This window comes from Microtus pennsylvanicus, chromosome 3, assembly GCF_037038515.1.
Source record: "Microtus pennsylvanicus isolate mMicPen1 chromosome 3, mMicPen1.hap1, whole genome shotgun sequence".
Classification (NCBI taxonomy): domain Eukaryota; kingdom Metazoa; phylum Chordata; class Mammalia; order Rodentia; family Cricetidae; genus Microtus; species Microtus pennsylvanicus.
Window position 1 is genome coordinate 56,508,086 of NC_134581.1, and position 26,761 is coordinate 56,534,846.

Below are 26,761 nucleotides of genomic sequence, written 5' to 3' on the forward strand. Positions count from 1 at the left end.
TGAGAGGATTCAGAATTGTCAAAATGGCGTCAGAATTGTCTTAAAGTCTTACAATATATAGCAAAATATTAACTCTTGACTTCAGGAGAATTGAGATTACAGGTTGCTTTCATTTTATTTATGCTTGTTTTTATTTCGATTTTTAAATTCCAGCACAAATCAAAAAAGGTGGGGGGGAGGTAATTTTCAAAACCTAAAAAATAGACATCACATAAATTTTTGAAGCAGAAAAAGAAGCGTGATTCTGAAGATCCTCCGAAAGATGAAGGTGGAGATGAGATCCCATTTCAGCTGTGGCTCCTGAGGAGGAGTGTTAGCAGCAGGGCAGCAATGAGGATGGAGAGGGCGCAAACTGTGGGTACCACAATCTCCGAAGCCACGTGCATGTGCCTAAGCAAGGGCTCTGAAACGGACAGAGAACATTCCACCAGACATGAACTTTGTTTTGAAACAAAAACTAAAGAAGAGGTACCATTGTGGGTTTTTTGTTTTTATTTTTGTTTTGGGAACTCTCACTGTAGACCAGGCTGGCCTTGAACTCACAGATCCTCCTGCTTCTGCTTCCCAAGTTCTATTTACTAAATGTGCACACTGCTACCATCCATTTTAACTATGGTATCTAATTGTTCCTATTTGTTGTAAAAAGAAACCAAAACAGTAAATAAAACAGATTTTAAAATGGTGGTGGGGCTGTAGTACTGAGGCAGAGCATTCACTTGGCTGCACACAGCCTTGGGGGATTCCTGCCATCACACAGAACTTACGTGAGAGCTGGAAATGTTACAGAAATCTGGGAATGCCTAAATTTGGTTCTTTCACTGGAACTTCAGGAAGCCTAAGTGTGGATAATATTTATGCTGGCATTAATTTCAACATATTAGCATCCATATTCCATGAGTTCTCTGGATTTTTACTAAGGAACTTGTAAAAGAACCCTTCGGGCTGGGTATGGTGGTACAAGCCTACAGAAGGAGTTCCAGGACAGCCAGGGTTACAAAGAGAAACCCTGCCTCAAAAGGAAAAAAAAAAAGAATCCACTGGAAACATTTCTAGTTTTTTGAGTTTGTTATTCTTCATATATCTTATAAAACCTTAAGAGATGTAGGAATGTCTATATTACAAATTCTAATGATAATTCTTAAACTCGTTTGTTTGTTAATACAAAAATTCATTAAAAACCTAAACAATTATTTGATAATTCTCACGTGGTTTCATCTTTAAGAGCTAAGTGGTACGGGCACCAATCCGACGGAAGACCTTGATTTGTCTGCTGAGCACCCTGGTGACTGAAATAAACGGGCGTGGCTATGTTCTTATGAAGCTCACAGTCTCGTCAGCAAATCCTGTACTGCAGTCGTGTTGCATTTACTTTGATTTGGTGAACTATGGTTCACATGGCCTGGTTATTTAGGAATAGGGACGCTGGTGCATGGTTATATGCTAGCCTGTAAAGATAGTTTGTTGAGAGGGTTTCTGCACCACCTGCTTTGATCATCTTTTGATTAAAGGATGATATTAAAATAGGAAGTATATTTCTTTTAATTGTCCTTATGCAGAAAAATAGATTTCAGAAACATTCTGTATTTTGAATCCTTTTAGATCCCATTGCATAAGAAATGATACCTTTTTTTTTGTTTTGTTTTTTGTTTTGTTTTTCGAGACAGGGTTTCTCTGTAGCTTTGGAGCCTGTCCTGGAACTCCCTTTGTAGACCAGGCTGGTCTCAAACTCACAGATATCCGCCTGCCTCTGCCTCCCGAGTGCTGGGATTACAGGCATGCGCCACCACCGCCCGGCCTGAAATGATACCTTTTTAGCCCAGTGGTCCTTTAATCCTAGCACTCAGGAGGCAGAGGCAGGCAAATCTGGGATCTGTGAGTTCAAGCCAATCTTATCTACGAGCGAGTTCCAGGATAGCCAGGGCTACACAGAGAAATCCTGTCTCAAAAAGAAAGAAAGAAAGAAAGAAAGAAAGAAAGAAAGAAAGAAAGAAAGAAAGAAAGAAAGAAAGAAAGAAAGAAAGAAAGAAAGAGAAAATGATGTAAAATGATATATTTTAAAGTAGGGACAGTAAGTACTTTGTTCATTGCTGTTAGCTCTGAGGCTTAAAATAACCCTCAAATATTAGGGAGTACTGATTATTTGCTGAAGATCTCTTGCAAGCCTGTAATCCTAACTACTTTGGAGGCAGGAGTAGGAGGATCAAGGCCTATCTGGGCTACTGAGTTTAAAGTCATCCTGGGCAAGTTAGTGAGACCTTGTCTCAGAAAGCAGGGCCCGGGCTGGAGATGGCTCAGCAGTTAAGAGTATTAGCAGCTCTCTCAGAGGACCTAAGTTTGATTCCCTGTGCACACATGACAGCTCCTCACTGTAACTAGTTCCAGGGGTTCTGATACCACATCTTCTATCCTCTATGCGTATCAGACACACACATGATAGACAGATATACATGCAGACAAAACTCTCATTCACATTAAAAAAAAATTTAAGTAGGACTGATAAGATGGCCTAGTGAGTAAAGGTAGTTGCTCCCCAACCCTGACCACCTGCGTTCAATTTTCTAGAACCCATGGAGAGGTGAAAGGATAGAACACCACATAGTTATTCTGAGTGCCTCACATACTCTCATACACATCATACTTACATGTACATACATACATACAAAAGCAATAAATACAATTAAAGGTTGAAAATTTAAAAAGAAAAAGTGAAAAGTTTAGGGAGATAACTCAATAGTAGAGCACCTAGTGTTTTGGAAGCTCTAGGTTTAATTCCTAGCAGTGCTACACACAAAAGTTACTTGCTTGATTAATATAAGACCTGTGTTTTGCTTTTCTTCATTCCAGTTGATAATAGCTGTTTTTTCCTTTTATTCCACAAGCTCATTTTAATAAAACTGGTAGGCACATAAATTTGTAGTCTAATTCAAAAGAATGATTAGAGAAATTGAAATCATTCTTGTGAATGGGGCCATGGCTCAATCAGTAAAGCACTTGCCTTGTTTGACCTCTAGAACACACATAAAATGATAAAATGGCAAGGTGCGATGTTCTTGGAACTCCCCCCCCCCCCCAGACAGGGAGGTAAAAACAGGAAGAGTCCAGAGCTAGCTGACTAGCCAGTCTAGACTAATTGATGAGCTCCAGGCCAGTGAGAAACTTACTCTCCAAGGGAGTGATTGAAGTTCCTGAGTGTAACACTAGGTTGTCCCTCTGGCCTGTACACATACTGAAGAAATCTCCCTCCCTCGTTTCTCATGTGCTTGCATGCTTTCTCTTTCTTTTACATTATTTGTTTTGCTTTGTTTGGTTGGTTTTTTTTTTTTTAGATAGAGTCTCTAAGCCCACATTAGTCTGGAATTCATTTAGCCCATGTTGGCTTCAATATATATGCCTAGATAGACAGACAGACAGACATTTAAAATGCTGTAGAGACTGGGAGTTTAGCTTGCTTAGTATGTACAAAAGCCTACCTTCAGCTGGGCGGTGGTGGAACACACCTTTAATTCTAGCACTTGGGAGACAGAGGTAGGCAGATCTCTGTGAGTTTGAGGCCACCCTAGATTATGAGAGCTAGTTCCAGGACAGCTAGGACTGTTAAACAGAGAAACCCTGTCTTAGGAGGGAAAAAGCCTACCTTCTAGTAGCTATGGCACCTAAAAAATAAAATTTTAAAGATGCTTGTATGACAAAAATTATAGAAAAAGACATTTTTAGTCCTAAATGGTTGGGAATATTGATTTTAGGTAGATCATTTTGCTACTTTTGATAATGCCATCATATGTAAAATTACATAGTTATAAAGAAAAGAATGTCCTCACCTGTGGCAAGCATCTGGTTGTTGATGGAGCAAGTTTCCAAAGCTTTGAGACGCCAACTTTCCACCTAATGAAAACCCACTTAGTAAGTAAGGTTGCCTTATGTTTTTCTATGTTTGAAATTGTTTTTAGAATAAATGAAAGATTTTTTTAAATTTATATGCATTTGTATGTGTATATGCATGCATATACATGTAGAAGACTTGCAGAAGTCAGTTCTTCCCTAACACTTTAAGAGACAAGCCACACCCACTCCCTCCCCCATCCGCTGAGGCAGGCTGATCTTCAGCTTCCGGCCTGAGCTCGCTCTCTTTTCCATCTTCTTCTCGGAGAGGCAGCTTCACTTCTGCCTCTCTCCCCACTTCTCTGTCTCCCCCCTTTCTCTGTCTCTTTCTCCTCCTCCTCCTCCTCCTTCTCTCTCTCTCTCTCTCTCTCTCTCTCTCCCCCTCTCTCTGTCCCCCCCTTCACCCTTCCTTCTCCATAACCCCCTGAATAAATATTCAACCTCACCCTGCATGTCGTGTCTATCCATGTCTCTGTCTCCTGCCTGCCTGCCATGTGTGTTCCTGCCTGGGACTGGCTGCTCCCAAAGCCTGCTGCCTGCCACCACATGGCCCGCTACCACCATTTGGGACCTACAGCATTATTGCTGCCTACAGCATTTTTTAAAAAAGAATAATAATCAGTCTTACCAAAACAAGCACATTTATAAAAATACCCACAGTTTGGATTTTATTTTTTTTTTGAGATGATCTCAATGTATACTGGCCACAAACTGGCTATGTAGCTAAAGCTGACCTTGAGAGACACCCCCACCTTCAGGTGTATTGACTCTAGGATTGACAGAGCGAAGAACTAAGGGCAGTAGTCACTGACTTCACTTCTATACCCACTGGGTTTACTTAGAAGCAATACTAGCAAGGAAGTCAGATTTGTTTTTAATTTTTTTTTTATTAAAACCTTCTAAATCATAATTTATAGTCCATGCTTGCAGATGTAGCTACAGACAAGGTAGAGCTGATGGGAAATTTGTAGGTTATTAGAACTATTTGGTAGTTTGTTTCTTTAAAATTTTAATTTTTTAAATATGCCTGTGTATGCCCTTGGAGGCCTGATGTGAAATTCCCATCTGTATGCTGTGAATATGTTTCATTGCCACTGATCAATAAAGAAGCTGATTTTGGCCAATGGCTTAACAGAGTAAAGCCAGGTGGAAATTCCAAGCAGAGATGGAGGAGAAAAGTAGGTGAAGTCAAGGAGACACCGGAACCTTACTGGTGAACCATGAGCCTCATGGTAAAATATAAAATAATAGGAATGGGTTAATTTAAGATGTAAGAGTTAGCTAGAAATACACTTAAGCTATTGGCCAAACAGTATTGCAATTAATATAGTTTCTGTGTGATTATTTCAGGTCTGGGCAGCTGGGAATGAACAAGTGGCCTCCGCCAACAGAGGCCAGAAGAGGATGTTGGATTGCCTGGAGCTAGGAGTTGCAGGCAATTGTGCCAACAATTGAACAAGAACACTAAGACTCCTATTTGATAGGTTTTAAAATCTTAAAATTTGTTTCTGTTTAATCTTGGCTTGGAGGCAGTGCATGTATATGGCTCTGTCATTTGGTGGGAAAAGATATAGTCCTACATTTGATTTATAGAACTTTTCACATATTGAAGAGTAGGTAGTATTTGTTTGCATCAGTGTAACATTTTTAATTCATCAGAATTCCAATCTAGATGCAAATAAGAACCCGAAGGGTAGGTAGGGGGAAGCAACGTCTGGAGCTGGAGCCTGGTAAAGCTCTGGCCAATCCCTGGTTCCAACAACACAGAAAACAATTGGAATCTTTATGTGATAGACAGCGCTCTTGTCACCCTGATACTCTATCTGGAAGGGACTAAATTTTGAGGTGTGCTTACTCCATCCTAAGCAGAGGTGACGAGCGGCAGAGGAGGCTGTGTTCCCCATCCCATTCTGTAGAAGACAGGAGAGGTGTGGTGCATCTCAACTGTTAGTTCTTCTAAGAACAGAACAGATGTGGGTAAGTTAGCCGTACCTCTCGTGAGTTTGGAAACCCGTTGGCTGTGACGATCTCCTTGTAATACTGAACCGAAGCCTTGGGATAGCGAGGCTTGTTTCTCACATTGAATTCAACATAGTAGAATCCATATCTATCTGCATAGCCTTTCTCCCATTCAAATTTATCCAACAGAGACCAGGAAGTATACCCTTTTATATTCACACCATCTTTTATAGCTGTGAAAACATGATTGCATTTTTGAATACATTTTATCCACTTAGAAGTAATTAGATAGTATTGAGTTGTTTTATGAGATTTAGAAGCAAGTTTTAGTTGATAGTAGATGGTAGTTTAAATTTTGTCTAAGAAGAAAAACATATAAGTCAAATCTTAGCTTTATTTTTTTTGTTGTTCTTGTTTTTGTTTTTTGAGACAGGGTTTCTCTGTGTAGCTTTTGGAGCCTGTCTTGGAACTCACTCTTGTAAACCAGGCTGGCCTCGAACTCACAGAGATCCGAGATCCACCTGCCTCTGCCTCCCAAGTGCTGGGATTAAAGGCATGAGCCACCACCGTCTGGCTTATCTCACCTTTTAACATTTCATTTATATATCCTTTGAGGTACTGAATTCTCCATTCATCACAGAATTGAGTGCAGTGTAACTTTTGAGATGCTCCGTTTTCTGTCACATATATGGGAGGATCGCCATATTGAATCTGAAAGGGAGGCAAGAATGAATTCCAAATATCTGACTTACACGTCATCTGGGTCACATGGCTGCCATATTCTAATGAAGTACTTAGCTCTTAGTGGGTATCACACTTAGTAGGTGTTACATATTTATCGAGAGAGGAGTGTAGGCAGGTGAGTTGATATGAAAGACTATAGTTCTCAATAAATTGGCTTTATTTGGGAAAATGCACTTCAGGGTCTTATTCTTTCCCACAAATTCCATTTCAAATCAGGTGGGCCTTAAATGGACTAAAAATATCTGAAAGAGGAGCAGTCATTTTCTCCAGTGGTGTAACCTTGTGAGAGTAAATACTGTAAATAGCCTCTCACCCACATGCATGTAAGCAACTGCATTGAACTCAATGGGTCGCGCACACACAGACACACAAAGACATGAAAGTAGGAGGCAAATTTGGAAGAAGTGTTAAGTGGAAGTGGGGAAAGAAGAGTTAGTGGAAGATGGAAATGATCAAAATATATTGCATACATGTAGGAAATTGTCAAAGGGTAAATTAAAGAATTGAGACTAAGGGGCTTTAGATATACTCAGTGCTGTTTTACAGAGTATCCAGGTTTAGTTCACAGTACAAACATGGCAGCTCTCAACCATCTGTAAGTAGTTCCAGGGGATCTGAGCCCCTCTTCTAACCTTCATGGGTACCAGCCATCGCTGTGGTGCACATACATATATTCAGGCAGATGCTCATATATATAAAATAAAAATAAACACTTAAAAAGGGCAAATTAAATGTCAGATTTCAGCTGTAATTGAAAGTGGTTATTTGGGGCTGGAGAGATGGCTCCGCAGTTAAGAGCATTGCCTGCTCTTCCAAAGGTCCTGAGTTCAATTCCCAGCAACCACATGGTGGCTCACAACCATATATAATGAGGTCTGGTGCCCTCTTCTGGCCTGCAGACATACACGTAGACAGAATATTGTATACATAATAAATAAATAAATATTTTTTAAAAAAGCGATTGTTTACGTAAGTATCAGTCTGCAGGACCTATGTTTAGTAGCCTCTGAAGTGCAGGGAACTGGGTTTATTGGCTTATTAAGTTTTTGTTGTTTTGAGTTGTTTTTATTTGTTTCTTTGCAGTAGAGTCTCCTGCAGTTCAGATTGGCCTGGAGCTCAGTATGCAGTGTATAGAGGCCAAGACTGAATTCCTGATCTTCCTGTGTTCAGCCTCCCAAGGGCCGGGCTTGCGGTTGTGTGCCTCCATACCTAGTATTTATCAGTTTTCTTATGTAGTCATCTGAGCGTCTGCTGGAAGAGACTAAACTCAGGTCTGCAAGTCTACACAGCTTGCTGGTATAAGTACCTGGGCAAAGTTGAGAAGCCTTCTGAATCCCCATGGCACAGAATAGAGCCATGAAGACCCCATGTCTGGCCAGTTGGGGTCCACAAGTTCTATTAAGTCACGGTCATTCTGGAAGCTGGGCCCCTGGTGGGAGGGGTATTTCCTTTGAGTGATGTATCGAGTGGTAAAGTGGCCCAGTCCCAGGAAGTCAGATGTGCCTCTAATGTAGCTCTTCTCCTGAAGGGAGAACGTGGGCAGCCTCGACATCTCCAGGCCTTGCTCCGCACTCTTTGTTCCTGACAAGAGAGAATATGAGAATTTAACCAAGTCTATTTCTCACAGTCATCTCACTTGTCCCACAGTGCTGCTGAAGTGATGTATAACCTGGGCTTTGGTGCTGGAGCGATGGCTCAGCAGGTAAGAGCATTTACTGCTCTTGCAGAGAACTCGGGGTCAGTCCTCCACACCACGCGGCAGCTCACAACTGGCCTTAACTCTAGTTCTAGGAGGTCCATCACCCTCTTCTGACACCCAGAGGCACAAGGTACTACATGGTGCACATACATGCAGGCAAGCATCATACACATAAGACAAAAATAAGAAAACCTTTTTAAAAAGCTAAACTTTAAAGAATCCAGCTGCAGCACATTCCTTTAATCCCAGCACTAGGGAGGCAGAGCCAGGGCTGTTTCACAGAGAAACCGTATCTTGGGGGAAAAAAACACAAAAACAAGAATTTGGCTGTGTGAAAAATACACCCTTGACCTTTCAAGTTGGAATTGTGACATTTGAACACCACCTACTTTAATTAATTTTTTTAAGGATTTATTTTATTTATGTATATGTTTATGTGTATATCTGTCTACATGAGTACAATGCCTGCTGAGATCAAAAGGAAGTATTGTCTCCTCTGAGCTGGAGTTAACATGAGCTGTGGTCTACCATATGCAGATGCTAGGAACTAAGCCTGTCCCTCTGGAAGAGCTTCAAGTGCTCTTAACTGCTGAGTCATCTCCCCAGCCTCTATCTAAAAAGTTTCAAAATTTATATTCTTACTATTTATGGCTTAGTGTACTTAGTAATAGAGTACTTGACAGGCATGTATGAGGCCCTGGATTGGACCCCTAGCACACAAAGAGTGGAATGTTTTCACTCATTAATAGTGAGTGGTGTATGCACAGCTCTTTGGCTATCTGAAGAAGGCAGGGTTTTGTTCCTTACATTGAAACACTCCTAGAGTGTTTCACTGGTGGTAGGGGAGAGTCATGGATGTCTTCCTACATCGTTGGCAGTGTAAGATGTTACCGGTTCTGCACTGGGAAATTTTGCCCTAGTCTTGGTTTGAAATGGTACATATTTTTTTCTTTTTTTTTTAAATTTATTATGTATACAATATTCTTCCTGCGTGTATGCCTGAAGGCCAGAAGAGGGCACCAGACCTCATCACAGTTGGTTGTGAGCCACCACGTGGTTGCTGGGAATTGAACTCAGGACCTTTGGAAGAGCAGGCAATGCTCTTAACCACTGAGCCATCTCTCCAGCCCCCGAAATGGTACATCTTTTAAGATTTATTTATTTATTATGCATACAACATTCTGCCTCCATGTATGCCAGAAGAGGGCGCCGATCTCATTACAGATGGTTGTGAGCCACCATGTGGTTGCTGGGAATTGAACTCATGACCTCTGGAAGAGCAGCCAGTGCTCTTAACCACTGAGCCATCTCTCCAGTCCAAAATAGTACATCTTTTAACAAACTCCAAACCTTTTTATCTTGTACTTTGCCCACTTGTGGAAAAGGATCTGTGTTCAGGTGTCTTCACTGTGAGTTGAGTAGCAAAAGGTTGGAAACAACTTATATTTTTCTTGCCAAGGGAATGACTAAATAAATGGTGGAAAACTGGGGGTGTAACATGCACAGGGCCCTGGGTCTGATCCCCAGCACCACAGTACTAATCATAGGTTCTGGAGAGATGACTCTGCAGCTAATACTTGCTGCCACCAAACCGGAGTTCAGTCCCACCACCCACACGTGGCTCACAGCCATCTGTAACTCCAATTCCAGAGGATCCAGTGCCGCCTTCTAGCTTCCATGGATACCATGCATGCCTGTGGTATATAGACATGCATACTGACTAAACACTCACACACATAAAATCTAAAACAACCCCTCTTAAAATAATAATAATTATTATTGAATGGTCATCAGTACTACAGTGTGTAGCCATTAGAATAAACAAGGCAACATTTTCTATGCTAACATGCAAAGATTGCCTAGATATATGTTCATGGAAGAAAAGATGCAGACCTGATTATGGCATTACATACTCTGGCAAACCAACAATGATCTAATAGGACAATAAGATCATTTGCAGGGAGACTATTGACTTTGATTAAAAGAGTGAAAGGTTTGTATTATTCATATCCTTAGAATGTCAGCATGTTATTGCTGTCAGTTAAATATAGTAACTAGGAAAGTCACTGGGCACTATCCCTGCACTGTCTCATATAGTAGTTAGTGCTATATGCATCTACAAATAGGGCTAAGGCTAGCTCCAGTCATGCTGAAGGTCTGAATTTTTTTTATGATAGCATATAAAGTTATAGGTTTCATGATGGCATTTTTGTATGTTGTGTTATGCTATGGTAGTTTGAATGGAAGTGGCCCCATATGCTCATAGGAACTGATACCTGTGGAATATTGAAGATATATTACATTTGTTTATGCTGTGGAATATTTGTTTAATGATGCAAAGGTGTGCTACATTTTATGTTGCATTTGTTTGACTCTGTAAAGCTGTGTTAATTTACACTGTCTAAAACACCTGAATGGCCAATAGCAAGACAGGGGAGGGATGGGCAGGGCTATCAGGAAGAAAGATTAAATAGGAGGCTCAAGAGAGGAGTGAGGAGTGAGAAAAGGGGGAGAGGAAGACACCAGGGGCCAGCCCACCCAACCACACAGCCAGCCACAGGAGGAAGTGTGTCACTGGGAGTGGGCCTTGACATCTTGTATGCAGTGTGGCATTTTCTCTTCCTGCTATGTACAGATACATATATAGAACTCTCAGCTCCTTCTCCAGTACCATATCTACCTACATGTCATGTTTCCTGCCATGATGATAATAGACTAAACCTCTGAACTATAAGCCAGCTCCAATTAAATGTTGCCTTTATAATATAGAGTTGCTATATTATTATTACTACTTCACAGTAGTAAAAACCCTAAGATGTATTTTTGTCCTTATTTGTCCTCTTTCTCTGTCTGCTCTTGCCTTATGAATTCTAGTAGTCTCTTTTTCTCTTATTCCCCCTTCCTTAAAGATCTCTTCTTCCCTTCTTCAAGTATCCCCCATACACACATATACACATACACACACCACTAAAATCTGTCTTCATTTAGAAGAAAACATCCAATGTTTATCTTTCTAATTCTGACTTATTTTGATTAACATAATTTCCAGTTCCATTCATTTCCTACAAAGGTCATTATTTCTCTTTGTAATGACTGAATAAAATTTCTTTGTGTAGCTGGGCAGGGTTGGTACACATCTTTAATTCCAGCACTGGTGAGGAGGGGCAGAAGCAGGTGGACCTCTGTGAGTTTGAGGTCAGCCTGGTCTACAGAGTGAATTCCAGGACAGCCAGGGCAGTTATACAGAGAAACCCTGTTTGGAGCCTGGGGGGGAAGGGTCCATTGTTTATATATACCACATTTTCATTAGACATTCATCTGTTTATGAATATCTAGGATGGGTCAATTTTCTGGCCATTGTGAACAATGCAGCAGTTAGCACGAATATCTAAGTATGTCTTTAGTGTATTTGTGTTGCCTAGTCTAATGATATATAGCTAGGTCAATTAGTAGTTCTTATTTATATTTGGAGGTTACCATGGCAACAGTGTGTAGGTCAGAGGACAACTTGAAGGAATCTGGTCTCTCATTCCACCTTATAGGCCCCGGGAAATGGAATTTATTTTAGATCATCAAGTTTGGGTAGCAAGTGCTTTTAATCACTGAGTCGTCTCTCTAGTCCTATTTTTAGTTGCTTTTAAATTTTGTTTATTTATGAGGGAGCCGCACTGATTTCATAGTGGCTGCACCAGTTTTTCCTCCTACCAGCAGTGAATGAAAGTTCTTTCCCAAGTCCTCGCCAAGGTTTGTTTACTTGACAGCCATTCTGACTTGGGTGAGATAACTCTCAAAGCTTTTTAAATTGCATTTCCTAAGGATGTTGAAGCCAGACCCAGGAAGACAACCTCCGCTGCTCTCACTTAAAGGGCAGCAGACCTAGAGCTGAGCCTGGTATGCTGTCCCAGAACCCCCCACCCCACCCCCCACCCCCAGAAGCTCGACTGTGCAGTTGTCTGCAGAGCGACTGTGGTAACAGTGTACTGTGCCTCTCAAAAAAACTAGAAGGGGTTTAAGAGTTTTTACCATAAAGCAATGATAAATAACTTGTGTTTAACCTGATGTAAATATCAGTGTACATATATACTGAAACAGCACAAGGCCCTATAAATATGTATAGTTTTTTTTTAAAAAAAGGTTTAGCACTGGGGAAATAGCTCAGTTGGTAAAGTGCTTTCCTTGTAAGCATGAGGACTTGATTCTCAGAACCCATGTTTTTATTTAAAAAAATAAAAAAGGCTGAGTGTGAGCTGTTGAAATGGCTCGGCAGATAAAGGTGTTTTATGTGCAAACCTTTTGACCTCAGTTCGTTCCCTGGATCCCATGGTAGGAAAGAACCAGCTCCAGAGTTGTCTTTTGTCTTCACACTTGTGCCTTGGCATTCGTGTGTGCATGCGCGTGCACACACATGGCACATACACGATATTTTTTTTAACTGAGAATGATGGTATGTGCTTGAATCCCAGCACTGGAAAAGCAGAGTTAAGTGGATTCCTATAACTCAGTGGCCAATTAGCCTCTCCTACTCAGCAAGCTCCACTCTAGTAAGAGACCCTGTCTCAAAAAACAAGGTGGATAATGACTGAGGACCTACTAAGATTGTATGCATGCATGCCTGAACACACATGCTACTTGCACACATAAACACATGAGCAGGTAAGTTAAAAACAAAACCATGACTCAGCTCACCAATGTAGTCCTTCATGACTTGGGGGTAGTCACCAGCATAAATAGGGTTTGCAAACCAACCGAGGCAGAACTGCAGGTATCTCTCAGCTGCCTCAATGTCTCTGGGGTTGTTGATGTCCAACGGTTCTCCCCAGTCACAGTTGAGTGAAATTCCCACCATGCCTTAAAGGAAAGAAATGGAGGTAGAGAGAGGCAGGTTCTGGCTCCTCCGGGCCTGTGTCTGAGCCTGAGGGTCCCAGCTCACCTTGCTGTTTGCTGCGCCACGTGTTGTTATAAGAATGCCAGGCTTGGGCGTGTGCCTGAAAAAAAGAATTAGTGCATGTACCTGGCTCTTCCATTCCCCTGCCTGCCTGTCTTTTTTCCTTCCTTTGTTTTGTTTACTCATGGGGGTGGCTCAGAGGACACTCTTTCAGTCAACTCCCTCCTTCCACCATACCAGGAACTGAACTCAAGCTGTCATTCTCAGCAGCAAGTGTCTGCCCACTGAGCCATCTTGCTGGCTGGGGAGTGGCCTTTCTTGCCTTCCCTACTCTTGAGCTCCAACTTCAAAGTTCCCATGTTTCTGAATCCAGTCTCAATTACCATGGACTCCCTCCCTCTGACTTCCAGAGACACTTGCTTCCTTTGTACTGCAGAGGAAGCATAGTCGAAATGGGCAGAAGTCAGTTTGTGTGTTTACTGCTATAGCTACCCACCCCCACATTAGAACTGAATCCAGGATCTTGCCCATGCCAAGCAAGTGTTCTATCAACTGAGCTATCATCCCCCAGCCCATCCTTTATTGTCTCTAAATTGTTGGTGTAGGTCTCTAGAAAGACAGCAGTCCTCCTGAGGACCTGGGGGAAGCGTGAGTTCCTGAGGCCCCTCACTAGGACCTGCTGGAGTAAGCTCTGGGAGCAGGGCCCAGCATCCTGTTTGGGTTGTTTCTTCTTTGTTTTGAGGCAAGGGCTCATGGAACCCTGAATTGTCCTCACACTTGCTGTGTAATCAAAATTGGCTTTGAGATTTTAATTCTCTTTGTTTCAGAATATTTGTTTACACTGCATGAAGATGTGTCTTTGTTTTGCCTCACCTGCCTAAGGCACCCGATTGCTTTAGTAAAGAGCTAAATGTCCAATAGCTAGGCAGGAAGCTATAGGCAGAACTTCCAGGGAGAAAGGAGGTCGGGAAGACTCTGAGGCACGTGGTATTAAGCTAGTGAGATGCAGAGGGAGTCGGATGTACAGAATGGAAGAGACAAAAAGTCAGGTGGTTGATTAATAGAAACAGGTTAATTTAAATTCTAAGAGCTGGGGCTGGAGAGATAGCTCAGTGGTTAAGAACATTGGCAGCTCTTCTAGAACTCCTGAGTTCAATTCCCAGCAACAACATAGTGGCTCACAGCCATCTATGGTGGGATCTGATATCTTCTGCTATATAGGCTCTATGTATAGAGCACCATATACATATACACCATATACATGAAATAAGTAAAAATTACTTTAAAAAAATCAACTCCTAATTTAGGAAAAAAATTAAGTTACAAGAGCTAATAGGGAAGAAGCCTAAGCTAAGGCCAAGCTTTCATAGTAAGGAAGCTGTCATTTCCTGGGGGCTGGTGGCCCAAAGAAAGACTCATACACCTCCTGCCTCTACCTCCCAAATGCTGGGATGACAAATGTGTTATCACCAGGCCCAACTGCTATCTATGTTGTAACGTAGTCCCCATGTGTTTCTGACATTTGCTGAAGTTTGAGACTCATCCATGTTTAAATCCAACTATTTCAGGCTACAAAGGTTTTGAGTGTTACTTGTTACTCCCAGAAAGCCCCTATTTCACATTCTCTTTCCGGTGTGTGTGTGTGTGTGTGTGTGTGTGTGTGTGTGTGTGTGTGTGTGTGTGTGTGTGCGTGCACATATACGTATATGTGTGTGCACACATGCATGCAGCGTTCAGGTACTTGTGTATGTGGAGGCCAGAGATCAACCTTGGGTGTTGTTCCTCGTGAGCCAACCACCTTGGTTTTTGAAACAGGGTCTCTCCTTGGGACCTGGATGACGCTTGCTCCAGTAGACTGGATTCTGGCCATCAAACTCCCAAGAATCCTCCTTGTCTCAGCCTCCCCAGTGCTGGGATTACAAGCATGCTTTTACCACACCCAATACCCTGGCTAGTTTTATGTCAACTTGACACAAGCTCGCAGAGAGGATGAAACCTCAATTGAGAAAATGTCTCCAGAAGATCGGATTTAGGCAAGCCTGTAGGGCATTTTGTTAATTTGTGATTGATGGAGAGGGCCCAGACTTTTGTAAGTGGGTCCCTGGACTGGTGGACCAGGGTTCTATAAGAAAGTAGACTGACCAGTTGTCATCAGAGAGGCTTCCTCCAGCAGCAGATGGGAGCAGATGAAGAGACCCACAGTCAGACTTTAGGCAGAGAGAACCCAAAGTAGAGACCTCCATCAGGTCCCTCCCCTTGAAGCTCAGGAAACCCCATGGAAGGAGGGGGGGAGTTAAAGGACACCAGGAAAACACGGCCCATAGAATCAACTAAGCAGGGCTCATGGGAGCTCACAGAGGCTGATGGGGCAGTCACGGAGCCTGCAAGAATCTGCTACGTCCACTGCATCTGTATTATGGTTGTTAGCTTGATGTTTTTGTGGGACCCCTAACAGTGGGAGCAGGGGGTGTCTCTGTCTCTTTTGCCTGCTTGTGGGACCCTTTTCCTTCTACTGGGTTGCATCACCCAGCCTTGATATAAGGGTTTGTGCCTAGTCTTGTCAGAACTTGTATGATATGAATCATGGTTCATATCCCTGAGAGACCTGCTCTTCCCTGAAGGAGTACAGAAGAGGAGTGGATCTGGGGAAGAGGAGAGGTGGGAGGGGAAACTGTGGTTAGGATGTACTGTATGAGAGAATTTAAAATTAAAGGGAGGGAGGGAGGGGGAGAGAGAAAGAGAGAGAAAGAGAAAGCAGTCTGAGCAAGCCATGAGGGGCAAGTCAGTAAGGTACTCCTTGAAGTTTCTGCCTCCAGGCTTGGCCCTGCTGGAATTCCTGCCTTCATTGTTTCTGTTGATGGGTTAGTGTGTCTGTTTGGAGTTTTTGTTTGTTTGTTTGTTTTTTGCTTTGGGGTGTGTGTGTGTGTATACATATATACACATATCTGTGAGTGAAATAAACCCTTTCCTCACCAAGTTTTTTTGGCCACCCTAATAGAGTGGTTCTTTGAATAAGAATGTTTCTCCCCCCTCATATTTGAATGCTTACTTGCCAGGGAGTGGAACTCTGATAAGATTAGAAGTATTAGGAGGTGTGGCCTTGTTGGAGGAAGTGTGTCACTGGGGGTGGGCTTTGAGGTTTCAAAAGCCTATGCCAAGCCCAATCTCTCTGTCTCTGCCTGCAGATCAGGATGTAGCTCTCAGCTACTTCTCCAGCACCATGCTTGCTGCTATGCTCCCTGCCATGACGTTAGTGGAGTAAGCCTCTGAAGCTTTAAGCAAGTCTGCAGTTAAATGCTTTTCTTTATAAGAGTTGTGTGGCAGAGACAGCTGACCTGAGCTTATTGGAGCTGACGAACCCTGGACCAACAGCTAGGGAACCTGCATGGGACCTACCTCTGCCTGTGTGTGACAGTCATGTAGCAGTGCGATCAGGACCTGTCCCTGGTGCTTGAGCTGGCTTTTAGGAACCTATTCCCCTTGCCGGGTTGCCTTGTCCTGTCCTGATGTAGGGGGAGGAGCTTGGTACTGCCTTAACTTGATGTGCCAGGCTTTGTTGACTACTATGGGAGGCCTGCCCCTTTCTGAACAAAGATGGAAGAAGAGTGGATGGGGAGTGGGGTAGTTGGAAGACTGGGGGAGGGAACGGAAGGAGAGGAGGGAGAGGAAACTGGTCAGTATGTAAAATAAATGAAAAAATTAATTAATGAAAAATAAAGTTATGTGGCCAGCCAGGCAGTGGTGATACACACCTTTAATCCCAGCCCTCAGAAGGCAGAGGCAGGTGGATCTCTGTGAGTTCAAGGCCAGCCTCATTACAGAGTGAGTTCTAGGACAGCCAGAGATGGCTATACAGAGAAACTCTGTCTTGAAAAACAAAACAAAATAGAACAAAAAGAAAGAAAAAGAAGAAATCTGTCCTGGCCATCACAACATTAGTAACCCTAACTTAGACCCTACTTAGGGTTAGTAGCTGTAACCCAGCTTTTTACCTAGGTCCTAGAGGTTGAACTCACTTCCTCATGCTCGCATGGCAAGCACCTACAGCCTGGGCATCTTTCCAGTTCCTATGCTTGCTATTTTGTTAGCTAGTAAGTAGAAAAACGGGGGCTGGAGAGATGGCTCAGAGGTTAAGACCACTGACTGTTCTTCCAGAGGTCCTGAGTTCAATTCCCAGCAACCATATGGTGGCTCACAACCATCTGTAATAAGATCTGGTGCCCTCTTCTGGTATGTGTATACATAATTAATAAAGAAATCTTTTTTAAAAAATATTTATTTATTTATTATGTATACAATATTCTGTCTGTGTGTATGCCTGCAGGCCAGAAGAGGGCACCAGACCCCTCTACAGATGGTTGTGAGCCACCATGTGGTTGCTGGGAACTGAACTCAGGACCTTTGGAAGAGCAGGCAATGCTCTTAACCTCTGAGCCATCTCTCCAGCCCTTAATAAAGAAATCTTAAAAAAAAAAGAAAAGAAAAGAAAAACAGTATGAAAGCTGAACAATGCTGGCACATGCCTTTAATCCCAGCACTTGGGAGTCAGAGGTAGGCAGATCTCTGTGAGTTCAAGGCCAACTTGGTCTACAAGAGCTAGTTCCAGGACAGCGAGGGAGGACTGTAACACAGAGAAACCCTGTCTCAAAAAACCAAAAAGAAAACAGAAAACAGGATGAACTCTGGAATTGTCTAGTGATGTGGAATGCCGCAGAGAGAGTATCAGAATCCTAACTGTTCATATCACTCTTTCATAGATTGCTCTGCTTGTCGACTGTTCCATTAAAGAACTCCTAGGTCAGGCTGGAGCACTGACTCAGTAGTTTAAGAGCACTGACTGTTCTTGCAAAGGACCCTAGTTCCTAGCACCCACACAGTAGCTCATAACCACCTGTAACTCTTATTCTAGGAGATCCAGCTCCCTTTTCCTAGCCTACCAGAGCACTGCATTGTATATTCAGGTGAAAACATTCATACTCATAAATCAAACATAAATTGTTAGCCGGGCGGTGGTGGCGCACGTCTTTAATCCCAGCACTCGGGAGGCAGAGACAGGCAGATCTCTGTGAGTTCAAGGCCAGCCTGGTCTACAAGAGCTAATTCTAGGATAGGCTCCAAAGCCGCAGAGAAACCCTGTCTCGAAAAACCAAAAAAAAAAATAATAATAATAATAAACATAAATTGTTTTAAAAATCTCAAGTTGCCAGGCAGTGGGGTTGTTAACCCCCAGCACTCAGGAGGCAGAGACAAGTAGATCTCTATGAGTTCAAGGCCAGTCTGGTCTACAGAGACAGTTCCAGGACAGCCAAGACTACACAGAAACCCTGTTTCAAAACAAAAAGTCAATTTTATAAAAAGTCAGAGCCATGAGAGTCATTTCCCTCACGTGAACTTGGGTCTATCTTTTCAGCTGGAGCAGCTTGGGGTCTCCGGGGAAGGCTTTCATCAGGTTTGTGGCCCCAGCATCACTCCCTGTATTTGCACTCATGTCTTATAAGCAACCCACTGTCTCTGTCTTTCCTCAGCTTTCCGTGCATGCTAGGCACCTTCTCTGAACGTCTCCTTCCCATTTATGCTGCTAGCCAACTGGCTGTCCTGAAGACTTCACTCAGGCAGAGACAACCCTCCAGCCCACATACCTTCAACTGGAAAAGGTTGTAGCTGCCTCTCCGTTCCTTCTAAAACTCCAGGTCATGGCCAGTGCCCACTCTGATCTTCCTGCTGGTCCTTGCACCCTCTGGCTTTTCCTACTATTCTGTGTGCTTTGGTCCTTATCTACTGTCACATACTCCTTCTTCCATCACCATTTTCACAAAGTTTATACCTGCACACGACAAATTCCCGAATGCCTACCTCTGTCCTCTTGGTAAGACCAACAGCAGCCATTGTCGTACCTCTGCCATGGCAGGGTCACAGTGAGGTGACAGGACGTGCCCTCTACATACCCTCAAAGAAGGGCCCATGGCATATACTGCTGTTGCAGAGGATCAGTGTGGCCCGAGGCAATGGCTCTACCTGGAGCTGTTTGTCCCGGAAGGATCTGGCTTACCTTGATGATATGGTGTGCAGCCACGTACAGACCAGTGCCCGGGAGCCTCAGGCCTGGGGCGTGGAGACCGGTCTCGTAGCCTTTTTCTACCATTGTCTGCAGAGACAGCAATGGGGAATCCCAGGACCATGAGGGACAACAGGGCACATCCCTGTCTCCCCATCTGAAGAGGAGCCTCTACTTACCCGAGGATCACTGAATGTGAGCCAGTGTTTCACTCGGTCCCCAAAGACCTCAAAACATAGGTCAGCATAGTCCCTGAAGTATCGGGTCATGCTCACATTCTGCCATCCACCATATGTGACCTGGAGCATCTGCCAACAGAGAGAGAAACTGGCAGCCTGGGAGACTCTGGAGTGGATTGGGGAGACGTGTGGGTAAAGCGTGGATGACTACAGTACAAGAATGGGGGCAAAGATGCAGGGTGGGGCACAGACCCTCTGTGGCAAGGGGTGCATCCTTTCAGCCAGAAACTGGAGGGAGCAGAGGGAACTGGAAATGCCCGCTTAGGAAGAAGCTGAAAGATTGGGTATTTAAGCTGTAAACTGGGCATAAGGACACATGCCTCTCCTAGCACTCAGGAGGTAGAGGAAGGAGGATTAGATGTTCGGGGTCATTTTCAGGTCCTTAGGAAACTTGGTCTGCCTAGGTGGGTGCTGGGTGAGATATGATACCAAGGGAATGTCTAGAACATCCCTTGCGACAGTAGAAGGTGTGGCGAGAGTTTTGAGGTCTTGCTGAATTCAGGGCACTCCCTGGAGCCTCATCTATTAACGTGAGGTTACCTCTGTGGCAGAAGCCACTACCTGTCCACTACCTGTGCACAAGGCTAGTCACCCATCTGTCCCTGGTTTGCTTGAAGAGATGCTCATCGACACGTTAGTGGAAGCTGCAAGCCTGCTGTGTCCTCTGCCCCAGCCCTTACTAATTTCCTAACCCAATTTCCAGTCGCCTTGCCTTAGATTTGGGGGTCTCAGGCCACTCCTCCAATAGTGCTCTACAGCGTGCCCCTCCCACCCAGAAACCCACATTCCCACCCCCTACCTCCTCCCTTTCCCCTTCAGTGCATGGATTACACCTCTATACTCCCCTATTTCTCCTTAAAACTTTGAACCCACTGCCCTGACTTTGCTGTGATCTCTGTTGGGCCCGGGTGAAGAAAGAAAAAAACTGCCTGAGTGTTGACAGCAATTTCTAAAGCGTGCTAGGACATGGCTAGGCCTGTCCATCCATGGCTAGGTCATGGATGAGGGCAAGTGGTACTGCCTCAAACAAAGGAAAGAAAGATTGAACAAAACCTGTGGAACACACCATGTCATCAAACCTGGGTCCAAAGGTATTTCTCAGACTTGGGCTTCTTTGGCTCGGTAGGAGAGTGCTTGCCCAGCAAGCACAGGGTCCTAGGTTCAGTACCCAGCAGCATACACACACACACAAGGATTTTTTTTTCCTAATTATTTTTCCTTATGCCAAGTATTGTGTGAAACCTTAGGACCACACTCTTCATTTACTGCAAGCGGCATGGCCTCCCAGCTAATGCTTCCTATGTATGTTTGTGCATGTGGGGGTGGGTAGAATCAGCGACAGGCGTCTTCCTCACTCTCCACTTCATTTCTGAGACTGGAGCTCATGGCTTTGATTGTGCTAGGCTGGGTGGCCGTGTTCACCAAGTGCTAGGATTACAAGCACACTAACCCTGCCCAGCTTTTTATGTGGGTGCTGGGGATGATGCTCAAGCCCTCATGCTTGCACAGCAGTGTTACTGACTGAGCCACCTCTCCAGCTCCACGTGGAAATTTCCTGTATCTTATAAAATGACAAAGCTAGTTCATGCCTCTCGCCCTTCCTCCTCTGCCTTGTGGGAACACAGTGCCCCCTAGGGGACACAGTGTTCAAGACCCCATCTTGGAAGCACAAGCCGGTCCCCACCTCACTGATTCCTTTGGCACTTGACCTCGAACTTCTCAGCCTCCAGAACTGAGACAGTCTTTCGATGTTTTTAACTTCACCTGTCTGTCATTCTGCCACAGCAGAACAAATAAGCTTTCTATCCAGGGCCAAACCCCAGGCTCTGCCCCCTTTCTTAGTCTCTTTAGGTCCTCACACCAGGCTCCCTCCTGCTGAACCCTGCCTGGCCCTCACCTGAGGCAGATCCCAGTGGTGCAAGGTCACAATGGGGGTGAGGTTGCTCTTCAGCAAGGCGTCAATGAAATTGCTGTAGAATTCAATTCCTCTCCTGTTCACCTGTTCAGCTGCAAGTGAAACAGAGCTTGGCCTTTCCTGTGGGGCACAGCATTCTTGGGTTCTGTGGCCTTCTGCAGGCTGAAGCCCTCATAGCCTACAATGTCCTGAGCCATAGAAGAATGCTGTTGGTATACCTGGAGACCAGTTACCTGCTGAACCCATGCTCCTGGGCTGGTCATCCTCACTTGATCCCTGCAGAGCCTAGGGAAGGACTGCTGTAGCTCACCTCTGACCCCTGTGGGCAGGATCCGTGGCCAAGACAGGGACAATCGGTAGTGACTGACGCGTAGCTCCTTCACCAGGGCAATGTCCTCCTGTGTAGACAGGTAGGGAAGCAGGGGAAGACAAGTCTTGGGGGCCTAGAGAATCATGCATATCTGTAGCTCCAAGTAACCCTCTATAAGGCTGTACTATGAATTCCCTCTCCGTGCTGGCAGTGTGCTCACACACAAAGCGTGGGGAAACTTTTGAGAAGTCCACATAAGATTCCATAAACTTGAATGAGAAAAGAGGTTCCGAAGGTGAGCTGCCCCTAGGTTCCGAAGGTGAGCAGCCCCTAGGTTCCGAAGGTGAGCAGCCCCTAGGTTCCGAAGGTGAGCAGCCCCTAGGTTCCGAAGGTGAGCAGCCCCTAGGTTCCGAAGGTGAGCAGCCCCTAGGTTCTGAAGGTGAGCTGCCCCTCTGGGGCCAAGCACTGGCCTTTTTGTACCTGATTGCTTAGACTAAGGTACTGTCTCATCTCATTTTCCTTCTTGCTACATCCTGGTACTCACAGCCCTAGCCACCTCGGCCTCATGCTCTTTGGCTGGGTTCAAGGTGATTGACACTGTCAGTGAAATGCCCCCGTACTTCACTCCCCAGCTCTCAGGCAGGATGGTCCACACAGCCCCCTTCACTCACCTGCACTCTGTAGTAACTGTCGCAGGCTGCATCCGCTGTGTCGTCCCCTAGGACTCTCCCCTCCCCGCTGTGTGTGAAGGCATCCCAGATGCTGGGCCCTTTCCCATCCTGGTCCCACGCACCTTCTGTCTGGTAGGCAGAACTGCCCACGCCCCAGGAGAAACCTGCAGAGAGACCCCACACCAGGCTCCGGGCCACCCCAGCTTCAGCTACATTGAGAATTCTAACCATGCTTCCCAGGCTCAGGGCACTTACCCTGTGGCCTGCCCCATCTCCCTGGAGTAGGAACATAGGGGGCAAGGAGAGAGAAGATAGAGTGATCAAAACATCCTGTGGGGGCCCAGGAGCTGCCCTAGCGGTTAAGAGCACTGGCGGTGCTTTCAAAGGACCTGGGTTCTTTTAACATCGTTTTTTAGATTTTAATAACTTGGTTTAGATTTTTGTTTTATTTTTTTATTGTCAATTTGTGTTTGAAGGGTTGGGGGTGAGAGCAGGTGTCTGAAGAGGCCAGAAAAGGGCCTGGCTCCCTTGAAGCTGGGATTCCAGGCAGTTGTGAGTCACCGAATGGATTTGGGTGCTGGGAGCTGAACTCCAGTCCTCTACAGAGCAGTAAGCTCTCTTTGTTTGTTTGTTTTGTTTTGTTTTGTTTCCAATACAGGTTTTCTTTGTGTGGCCCTGGCTTTCCTGGAACTAGCTCTGTAGACCAGGCTGGCCTCATACTTACAGAGATCCACCTGCCTCGCTTTCACTTTCAAGTGCTGGGACTAAAGGCGTGCGCCACCCCCCAGCTAAGCACTCTTAACTTATGAATTTAGTAACTTTTTAAAAGTCCCTGGGTTAGGGATGTAGCTCAGTACCAAACTGCTTGCCTAGCATGGACAAAGCTGTAAATTGGATTCAAATTCCCAACACCACATAGACATACTGATGGACCAAGAACTCCCCCCCGACACACACACACATACATACACGCACCTATCAGGGTGTTTTATTTTACAGCATCTACATGAAGATGTCTCCCACCCCACCAGATCAGAGCACCCAATTCTTTGGCAAGTCAACCGAGGTAGGGAGACCAACAGAGACCAACAAATGGATAGATAGACGGTCTGAGGACAGAGTAGTGGAGGAGTGGACATACCAGGTGGAAAGGTTCCATAGTAGAAGGATGCCTCTTCTGGGGGTCCTCTCCTGGCAGCCCCTGCCCTGGCCACCAGCAGGATCCACCCAAGGATGATGCCCCACTCTGGCTTCATGACACCCCACCCTCTTCCATACCTAAGAGCCCCTGTCAGAGCTCAGGGACAAAGGCCAGGAGGGGAGGAAAACAGACCACAGAGCGATTTATCTGTGCACACAGCAGCAAGTGTGGGGAACCCTGTGTTGAACAATGAGCAGAAACTGGTTTAATGGACCAGTCTTGAAACCAGCCCCTGCCCTGATTATGGTGTGATGGAGTGCTGGGGCCCACACATCTCAAGTAGCTCTTATCAGACGGGGAACCCACCTCTGCTTCAGAAAGTTTCAGTCTGCTGGGGGAGCTCAACAACTGAGTTCCCTCAGCCCTCCTACATCCCTTTCTCCTGGGTAGCCTGTATGGGGTGCTCTCCCTAACCAGGACCCTCTGTCCTTAGCTGTCAGCAAGACCTCTTCCCTCTGGGACCCCATCTTACCCAAGATGGTCCTCAGCTCTTGACACCCCCAGGGCCACTGTTGTCAAACTCAGCTTCCTCTGAATGACCCCTGGAGCCTGAACTTCCCCCAGAGCAGAGCCCACAGACAGAGAAGCATCTAGTCGGGGGTGTGGTCTGTGGCCTGATCCCAACAAAGAGTTTCAGTAATCCCACAGGGCGGACACAGGCCAGAGTGCTGAGCTGGCCAGAGGGACTAAGTCAGCAGCAGCCCGGGTGCTGGTCCCTGGGCATCCAGCTAACTCCCTACTGGAGAAAGGCTGCGAGTGGGAAGTGACCTAGCCCTCCCAGGTCCTTCCAGGCCTCCCAGGCAACAATCATCACAGTCCTGGGGTCCTGAGGTGGGAGTGTGGACTTGGGACCAGCTGGGTTGATCATGTCTCAATCTACCCTTCTTGTTGTCACAGCAAATCTCTCAAGAAGGTGATGTTGAGTGTTTCACCTAAGACCCCTCTCCTCAGACCCCTCCTCTTTTCTTCAGTTTGCTCATTCTGCTGTCGACGAGGCCCATGAAAACATGTGGGTAGAGACTTTTACCACCTGCTTCCATCCCAAGGCAATGTTCCCAGTCTCTATCAAAAAGGCTCCCCTCAGGCCGGGTGGTGGTGGTGCATGCCTTTAATCCCAGCACTTGGGAGGCAGAGGTAGGCAGATCTCTGTGAGTTCGAGGCCAGCCTGGTCTACAAGAGCTAGTTCCAGGACAGGCACCAAAGCTACAGAGAAACTTTGTTTCGAAAAACCAAAAAAAAAAAAAAAAAAAAAAAGCTCCTTTCAGCTGAGCAGTGGTGGCACACATCCTTAACCCCAGTACTCAGGAGGCAGAGGCAGGCGGATCTCTAAATTTGAGGCCAGCCTGGGCTACAGAGTGAGTTCCAGGGCTACACAGAGAAACCCTGTCTTGAAAAACCAAAGAGGAAAAAGAAAGCCTCCCCTCTCAGTCCACTCAGCCCAAAGCCTCCTTGCCTTCACTGCTCTGCTTCAGCCTGCAGACCTTACCCTTTGTGGCGGGTTTGTTTCTAACTACTAGGACATCACCCTAGACCTGCCCAGCCCCAGCCCTCCAGCCCCCAATTCCATGTCATCTGTGAATTTGTCCCTGCCTCCTGTCAGAGCCCCACCCCCTGGGATATGGAAGCATGCCTGCCCCTTCACCCCGAAGCCCTACAGCCATGCAGTGAACACTCAGTAGTGTGGGACAAAACCAAATTTTACAGTTGCCTTAAGAATAACTAACACCATGTCAATCTTGTCAACTCGATGGGATTTAGAGTCAGCGTGGAGCCAAATCTCTAGCTATGTCTGTTAGGAGCTATCCAGGTAGGGTCAATTAAAGGAGGAAGACCCACCCTGATGTGGACATGACCATTCCATGGGCTGAGGTCTTGACTGAATAAGAAGTGAGCTGAGTGCCAGCTTTCTGTCTGCAGACGCAGTGTGGCCAACCACTTCCTGCTCCTCCTGCCCTGCCCTCCCCCACATGTGGATAGTAGCCTGGACCCATGAGCCAGAATAAGCTCCTTCCTAAATTGCTCTTCTCAGGTATTCCGTCCCAGGACAAGTAACTGGGACACTGACTGGGCGGATGTGCCACAGCCTTCACAGATTGCTTTATTTAACCCTCGTGCCGAGTCAGTGGGGTTGAAACAGCTCAGATTTGAGAGGAGTCCCTCCTAGACATGACCACCCCCCGGCCTTCAGGCAGCCCCGCTCAAAGGCTATCCCATTAAAGGCCCATGTTGAGGTACAGAAAGTTGAGAGCCCTCCACCCCAAACCGTTGCTCACCAGAGTCCCTTAGACCCTCCCTCTGGTTGGAGTCCAGAGCCACATGGGGGTGGGGAGACAACGACAGTCAGGGGCTAGGGCTGAATCCTCAGGCTCCCATTGCAAAACTTGGGGTCAAGGGTCAGTCTCTCCTTCCAGTTCCAAAGGTCCCTGGTATATCCATGGATAGCAAATGCTTCTCAGAGTAGACGCTAGGACTGGCTCCTGTACCCAGAGTGCACTAACCGATAGGGGTGCCCATTTTAGTAGTCTAGGCTGACCGTGGGCTCTAGGCACACAACGTTCTAGGCTAACAGTGGGCTCTAGGCACACAGTGTTCTAGGCTGACCGTAGGCGCACAGTGTTCTAGGCTGACCGTGGGCTCTAGGCACACAGTGTTCTAGGCTGACCGTGGGCTCTAGGCACACAGTGTTCTAGGCTGACAGGGGGCTCTAGGCGCACAGTGTTCTAGGCTGACAGGGGGCTCTAGGCGCACAGTGTTCTAGGCTGACAGGGGGCTCTAGGCGCACAGTGTTCTAGGCTGACCATGGGCTCTAGGCACACAGTGTTCTAGGCTGACAGTAGCTCCAGGTACACTGCATTCTAAGCTGATGGGACTCAGGGCACACTGTGTTCTAAGCTGACAGTAGCTGGAGACATACCACTTTAAGAGCTGATGTCATCTCTGAAAAATGTCCTTACCCAGGAGCCTGGGCCTCTTGGTGTTTGTGTTGGAAAAGCTGGTCAGTCCAGCTTACTGGGGCTGCCTGGGGTCTGAGGAGAGGCCTGGCTCTAATTCCACTGACTAGGCCTGGATCTGGCTGGCAGGGGAAAGGGCCTTGTAGCTGGTGTTCCTCCTCACGGTTCCCTGCTCCATACACACTGTCCAGCAGCTGCCTGAGGCCTGCATAGGGCTTGAAGTCCCTGATGGTCAGACTGGGCTAATAGTGTG

General features: G+C 45.7%; 1 protein-coding gene across 3 annotated transcripts; it reads right to left on the reverse strand.

The window, feature by feature from the left end:
* Window positions 1–244: 244 nt before the first annotated feature.
* Lctl (lactase like) lies at window positions 245–23,612 on the reverse strand. Of its 3 annotated transcripts, XM_075965542.1 has the most exons (13): window positions 23,498–23,612; window positions 22,357–22,520; window positions 21,686–21,773; window positions 21,358–21,467; window positions 19,401–19,529; window positions 19,216–19,311; window positions 13,212–13,266; window positions 12,968–13,129; window positions 7,889–8,163; window positions 6,423–6,549; window positions 5,872–6,071; window positions 3,819–3,882; window positions 245–403 (listed from the first exon to the last, which is right to left on the reverse strand). In XM_075965542.1, exons 1-13 carry the CDS (start codon window positions 23,610–23,612, stop codon window positions 288–290), a joined length of 1,701 nt encoding a protein of 566 aa, XP_075821657.1. In that variant the 3' UTR covers window positions 245–287. The 3 variants fall into 3 exon arrangements, with proteins under 3 accessions (XP_075821657.1, XP_075821658.1, XP_075821659.1); XM_075965543.1 differs by lacking the exons at window positions 3,819–3,882; window positions 5,872–6,071; window positions 21,358–21,467; ... (1 more) ...; window positions 22,357–22,520; window positions 23,498–23,612 and having other exon boundaries at window positions 19,401–19,490; XM_075965544.1 differs by lacking the exons at window positions 3,819–3,882; window positions 5,872–6,071; window positions 19,216–19,311; ... (2 more) ...; window positions 22,357–22,520; window positions 23,498–23,612 and having other exon boundaries at window positions 19,401–19,490.
* Window positions 23,613–26,761: the final 3,149 nt, after the last annotated feature.

What these genes read in the sequence shown, in the direction of transcription:
- Lctl (XM_075965542.1), bottom strand. Translation starts at nt 23,612, where the DNA reads ATGAAGCCAGAGTGGGGCATCATCCTTGGGTGGATCCTGCTGGTGGCC. An exon ending in GGTTTCCAAACTCACGAGAG is followed by an intron (nt 3,883 to 5,871) that starts GTACGGCTAACT and finishes GGTTTTCATTAG; the next exon opens with GTGGAAAGTTGGCGTCTCAA. An exon ending in CAACCAGATGCTTGCCACAG is followed by an intron (nt 404 to 3,818) that starts GTGAGGACATTC and finishes TGTCCGTTTCAG; the next exon opens with AGCCCTTGCTTAGGCACATG.